We start from the raw sequence: 7,117 nt of genomic DNA, 5'->3' as shown, positions 1-7,117 counted from the left end.
TAATTTTTTGTTAAAACACAAATTATTATCCCTACAATATTGTCGCAATGTTAACATTGAAGTATTTGGTCAAAAAATATTATTTGATTTTGTCCATATTGCCCGGCCCTATGTAATATGCTAAACCACTAATGCCACTTGATTATGTCTGACTCTGATCCTGTGTGTCCGTCACAGATTCTTGAAAAGGAACTTGGAAACAACAAATCCTCAGAATTGGTTTCAGATATCCTCAAACAGGTAAGTAGCCTACATGCATTCCTCTGCAGCTCACTGCCTGTCTGTACCTACTGAAGGGAGTAATAACGTGTAGTTTCTCTTTGACAGACGTGTTTGCACCCTCTGTGCCAGAAGCATCCACCATCAGTGAAGTACAGGAGGCTGTTCCTCAGCGAGCTCATCAGGAGGGTTGGTGTCTCTGAACATCTCAGATGTTCATCACATGTGTCAGTGACCCAATTTAGCTCTAATTGGCTCTAATGGGGTGTGCAAGTTTTACACATGCTGTTTTTCATTTATAGTATTGTAATTTGACTGTGTGTGTGTGTGTGTGTGTCTGTGTGCATGTGTGTGTGTGTGTGTGTGTGTGTGCGTGCATGCGTGTGCGTACGTGTGTGTGTGTGTGGTGCGCGCGCATGTGCGTGACTGTGTGTGTGTGTGTGCACATGTGCGTGACTGTGTGTGTGTGTGTGTGTGTGTGTGTGTGTGTGCCTGTCTGTCCTCACACAGCAGGAGGCGGTGGAGGCGGAGCCTCTGGACGAGCTGTACGATGCTCTGGGCCAGGTGCTGAGAGCCGAGGAGGGAGCAGAGTGCTACAAGAGCTACATACTGGTACCTCCATTTAAACACACGCACACACACGCACACACACACACACACACACACACACACACACACACACACTCACACTCATTTAGAAGAACACAGAGATATGGATGGTATTGTAACATTAGGCCTGGCAATATGGTTGAAATCAATAATCATAGGGATTTTTAATCGATTTTTTCTCGCTTAAACCGAATGTTTTATGGTCACTCAAGATTCTCTGGATCACGTGTTGGCTTGGTTCTAAAACTCGTTATATTTGGATTGATCTAAATGTCTCTGGAGAAAATGGACGCAGAACTTACTTCCGGGGCAAATTATGTCACGAAAAGTCACGTGCCTGTTGAGCTCTATACCTCACTTGACACTAACAGCAGCTGAACTACATCTGTTACATAAAGTATTATAGCTGCTACTTCTACCAGAACGTTCTACTCCATTAGATTACTAAAGTATTATAGCTGCTACTTCTACCAGAACGTTCTACTCCATTAGATTACTCTTGTTAACTACATCTGTTACATAAAGTATTATAGCTGCTACTTCTACCAGAACGTTCTACTCCATTAGATTACTCTTGTTAACTACATCTGTTACATAAAGTATTATAGCTGCTACTTCTACCAGAACGTTCTACTCCATTAGATTACTCTTGTTAACTACATCTGTTACATAAAGTATTATAGCTGCTACTTCTACCAGAATGTTCTACTCCATTAGATTACTCTTGTTAACTACATCTGTTACATAAAGTATTATAGCTGCTACTTCTACCAGAACGTTCTACTCCATTAGATTACTCTTGTTAACTACATCTGTTACATAAAGTATTATAGCTGCTACTTCTACCAGAATGTTCTACTCCATTAGATTACTCTTGTTAACTACATCTGTTACATAAAGTATTATAGCTGCTACTTCTACCAGAACGTTCTACTCCATTAGATTACTCTTGTTAACTACATCTGTTACATAAAGTATTATAGCTGCTACTTCTACCAGAACGTTCTACTCCATTAGATTACTCTTGTTAACTACATCTGTTACATAAAGTATTATAGCTGCTACTTCTACCAGAACGTTCTACTCCATTAGATTACTCTTGTTAACTACACCACGCACCGCTTGGACTGTCATTATGAAGTCTAAAGACCGCAAAACTGCAAAAACTGTCAAACTAATTGAACCCTACTCCTCCCACATGTTTTCTTCAAACGACACCAAACTTCAGCATCTGCATTGTTAGACTGTCCTTCACAAAAGTATCAAACAGATTTTTGATGTCACTCGAGGAATGATGTCATCAGTGATGATTTCATCAATGATGTCATCCTTCCTGGCTGAGCAGACTGGGTGGGTGATGTCAAAGTATAAATAGGCAATGTTTCAGTCTCTCTCTCTCTGCCCACTAGCTCCACTGTCCCTACTCTCTCTCTCCGCTTCTCTGTTCAACTGCCACGTACACCTGCTGCAGCCTTACTTCTGCCCCAGCCCTGTCACTAATGGCAGTGTTCTAAGCAGACTGGATTGCATGCAGCAGATTGGACTCTAGCTAAAAGACTCGAGACTTGACTTGGACTCTAGCTCAAAGACTTGAGACTTGACTTGGACTATAGCTCAAAGACTTGAGACTTGACTTGGACTTGCAAAAAATGACGTGAGCATCTCCGTCTGTGCCCGGCCACGACCCATTGCTGCGCAGCAGCTATAATTGTATATATTATTGTATTATATATATATTGGACTGCACTTGCAATTTTGTGATTTTGTCTTTTAGATACATGTCATTTCTTTTATCTCTGAATATTGATATGAACGCTATGCTGCAGACTTACACTAAGACAAACTCCTGTATGTAATCTTGCATATTGTGACAATAAAAGTGTGTGTGTGTGTGTGTGTGTGTGTGTGTGTGTGTGTGTGTGTGCGCGTGTGCGCGTGCGTGCGTGCGTGCGTGCGTGCATGTGTGTGCAGCCCTGTGGCAGTGCGGTCAGCCTCCTGGAGAGCGTATCGCTGATCTCCGAGGGGACGACAGGCCTGGTGACCTGGGAGGCCGGCCTCTACCTGGCAGAGTGGGCCCTGGACAACCAGCAGGCCTTCAGAGACAGGTAGAGCCTTCAGAGACAGGTAGAGCCTTCAGAGACAGGTAGAGCCTTCAGAGACAGGTAGAGCCTGCAGAGACAGGTAGAGCCTGCATCGGGGGCAGTAGGCTGTATTAAATACACTATGCAGCCTTATTGGTACCAAGTGTTTCAAATGGAAGTAGCGATGGAGCACAGACTGGAGAGTGTGAAGAGCCTGAGCAGTGACAAACCATCCCTTCCCCCCTCAGGACGGTGCTGGAGCTGGGCAGCGGTGTGGGGCTGACAGGCATTAGCGTGTGTCTCTCCTGCAGCCCGGCGCGCTTCGTGTTCAGTGACTGTCACCGCCGCGTGCTGCGGAGGCTGCGGGACAACGTGCGTCTGAACGGGCTGGACCGATCTGACGGGCCCACGGTCCAGGTGGACGAGCTGGACCGACCCGACGGGCCCACGGTCCGCGTGGACGAGCTGGACTGGGAAGCGGCCACCGAGGAGCGGCTCCGAGAGATCGGGGCTAACATCGTTATCGCTGCAGGTAATTTAGTCTCATTATGTGCCGCGTTAACAAGGAACAAACCCACAAACATAAGCCTCACATCTGATGGTAAAAAGCATCTGCTGTTGCCTGGGTTGAGTTCAGCCCCAACAACAAGTAGAAAACAATTTATTTCAACGGAAACAGCGGTGCTTTGAACACCCTGTTCTGCGACGCAAGTGTTGCACGTATCTCTTAGATACGCATTGCCTCTTTAAATGGCGGGGTTTATATACACCTGGCTGCTGATTGGGTAACACCTCTGACACGTCCACCAAACAAGAGACAATGGCCCAATTCCAATCCGCCCCCTTACTGACTCAAGCCCTTAGAGGCGCGATCACGTGAAGGGAGTGAGGGTTTAGGGATGTCCCACAGTGAAATCGCAAAGTGAATGAGGGCTCAGAGTGAGCCCTTTCTGCCCCCTTACCGTAAGGGAGCAGCTATGGCCACTTACGGAAAGGGAATTGCCCACAATGCATAGCGTTGTGACGTATAAAACGGGGAAGGCTGCAAATATCTGTCAAAAAAATAAAAGAACACACGCGCGAAACGAATGCGGTGTTTGCGAGTGCGCTGGAATGCCTTAATTGACAATGAAACATTACATTAATAGGGATTTCAGATTAGACAAAAATATTATATCAGAGGAATGCAAGTAGTTATTTTACACAATCCTAGAATAATCATCGATCATTTCTATTACAATTGCAATCCACAACTTTTTTGATGAATGAGAAATAGTTTTACCGAATCTGTATTGTACAGTATTGACATTGTGTATAATGTTGGGTGACATGTAATTATTATGCTTATTTTAATTATAATTACACATGTTGCAGATTTTGCAGTAGGCTCCATTTATTTTTAAATGACCTCTTCTGTTGTCCACTCTGTAGAGCCAGAGCCTGGATGAGAACAGACTCATCAGGGAGTCTATCCCTCAAAGCGTCTTGACAATAAACAGTATACAGTATAGCGAGCCCCAAACCTGCCAGAGTCAACATCATCTTGTCAAGTGCAAAGGGCTCTGCTGTCCCAATCCTCTTATTTATCCAATGTGGATCCCTTCCACACTTGATGACTCAACCACTTTCAGATGGCGGCCATTAGAGGGACTGAGGGTTCAGGGCTTGAGTCTTTAGGGGGCGGATTGGAATTGGGCCAATGCCTGTTGCACATTGTTTCGAGGAAACATGACATTCAACCCGGAAACTGTAGCACACGGTGAACACCGTTTCGCAGATTGAACATACCCCAGGTCTTTGCTGCCAGGTGATGAGGACCACCTGCCTATAGAAGGTGACATCATCTGGCACCAAAGACCAGCCAATAACAGATGTGGGTGGGTCATCCTGTCTTAAAGCGCCACGAACCCTAAAATAATTTCAACAGTCTGGTTTCAGTGGAAAGTTTTCGTGTCCCATGGTGCTCCGTGGTTCTCACAGGGTTCCCACGCGTTTGTGAATTTGAAAAATAAAAATCAAGGCATTAAAAGTTTTGCAATTACGTTAAAATGGTCAAATATCACCAATCAGCGACTTCAATCTAAAGATGGCACGGTGGCTCAGTGGTTAGCACTGTTGCCTCACAGCAAGAAAGTTCGAACCCCGGTCCGTTCCAGGTCCTTTCTGTGTGGAGTTTGCATGTTCTCCCCGTGTTCATGTAGGTTTTCTCCGGGTGCTCCGGTTTCCTCCCACCACCTAAAGACATGTATGTTAGGGTTAATACTCCTCTCAGTGCCCCTGACCAAGGTACTGGCAAAAATAACTGGAGTTGTTCCCTGGGCGCTGCACTGCGGCTGCCCACTGCTCCTAGTTCTATGAAGGTTCCTAGTAGAGGATGGGTCAAATGCAGAGGATGAATTTCCCCATGCGGATAAATAAAGGATATTGTCATCAACCTTCAAAAACCCGTGTTCGTCAAACCTAAATCCCAATGTTTCACAATATAAATTGATACTGATAATGCATTTAGGAGCCAATACGTATTGTAAATAAGCCACTGATGTCCGATCAAACAGCAGATGTTTAACCAGCCTGGACTGTCTCCCCCCCCCCCCCTTGTGGTCCAGATGTGGTGTACGACCCCGACGTCATCGGCTGTCTGGTGAAGCTGCTGTCCAGGATCCTGAGGAACTCGTCTCCGCCTGAAGGCCTCCCGGAGGTCCTCATCTCCTCCACCATACGCAACCCCGACACATACAACTGCTTTAAGCTCCAGCTGGGTAAGAGCTGTGTGAGGACATTTGAGCACGAGAGGCTTTGTTTTCATGACATGTTCAATATCATATATCATATCATATCACAGTGATGACATCATCACTGATGACATCAGGGGAATCACTGCCCGAACGAGCCGACGGTTCAAAGCAGCGACTTGGACATGTTGAGTGTTCAAAGCAGGACACAGAGACACCGTGACTGATGCTTTCTGTACACTTTACAACACTCATTTGCAACAGGTATTGATAGTATCGAAACAATCGATACAAAACAAATTTGAAACTGATATTACTCATTACAGTATTATTATACCAGCGGTGCTTTCTCTGAATGAAAAATCAATATTGTCCTGGGTGTTGGTATCAACGTTAGAGATTATGGTATAGAGCCAAAGTCGACCTCACTTCCTGGTTTAGCATGCCTACCAAGGTCTTAAAAAATATGAATGGTGGTGAACAGTGAACCATTTGAATTGTGCCATCAGGTACACATGTAAATTTTGTCAATCTATGAGCCTTTAGTTAATGAACTAACCATTTACAAAACATTGATATACATTTCATATCACAAGTGTGTTGTAAGTCATCTATAAACGTTTAGTAAATTAAGTGTTCCTCACCTGTTATATATGATGTGTAAATCATTTACAATTAATTTACAAGGCTTTCTGCATCCCCTAATCTAAAGTGTAAATCACACATAAATGTGTTGCATACAAGGGGGTAGCTCCGTTTGTCAAAATTGAAGCCAAAGCAGAAGTGACTTAAACCTGCATTCTTTCGAATGGTCTTCAATTTTCACAAACGGAGCTACCCCCTTGTACACATTTATTTGTGATGGTTTACACTTCAGATTAGGGGATTGCCTACACTTGATTACAACCATTTACTAGACATCAGCATTCTTTCCCATCCCACCTGAGTGACTTTAATTATAAACTACTGTCAGTGATTTGGTGAAGTTACTGAACTCTTTGTTGCTGCTTGTTGTTTATCCCAGGTTGCTGCAGTTTTATCCATCAAGAATTTCAATTTCTGATGTGTGAAACGACCATGTGTGTTTGTTTTGACAGAGAACGCGGGGATCAGCCACCGTGTGATTACAGGACCGGTCAGCCATGTTTTCTCTTACAACAGAGTCTCTACCATAGAGCTGATTAAACTGTACATATGACACCACTGTAGCACAATAAAGATTTTATTTACACATGTACACGTCATCGTCTCATTCATACATTCAAGTGGTGGAATGAGCAGCACTGATGAGTGACTGCCTCTCCAGCTGATCTCTTCATTTCTCTTGCCTGCAATAGTGCTGCACTTCTTTCCCTTAACGTGTGAAGTCACGCTGGGCAATATATCAATATTTATCCATATCGTGATATGAGACTACCGTAGATATCGTCTTAGATTTTGGTTGTGGTAATATGGTGATATGGCATAAGTGATGCC

General features: G+C 44.2%; 1 protein-coding gene across 1 annotated transcript; it reads left to right on the top strand.

Moving 5' to 3' along the window:
* Positions 1-323: 323 nt before the first annotated feature.
* Positions 324-6,839, top strand: LOC310787167 (protein-lysine N-methyltransferase EEF2KMT-like; the record flags this gene model as incomplete). The annotated part of the gene is made up of 6 exons (XM_083648530.1): positions 324-446; positions 733-831; positions 2,800-2,933; positions 3,158-3,441; positions 5,516-5,668; positions 6,739-6,839. The coding sequence occupies exons 1-6, from the start codon at positions 432-434 to the stop codon at positions 6,837-6,839; spliced, it is 786 nt and encodes a 261-aa protein (XP_083504656.1). The 5' UTR covers positions 324-431.
* Positions 6,840-7,117: the final 278 nt, after the last annotated feature.

This window comes from Poromitra crassiceps, assembly GCF_964638095.1.
Source record: "Poromitra crassiceps genome assembly, chromosome: 13".
NCBI classification, from domain to species: domain Eukaryota; kingdom Metazoa; phylum Chordata; class Actinopteri; order Beryciformes; family Melamphaidae; genus Poromitra; species Poromitra crassiceps.
This window is presented reverse-complemented; position numbering and strand designations above follow the sequence as displayed.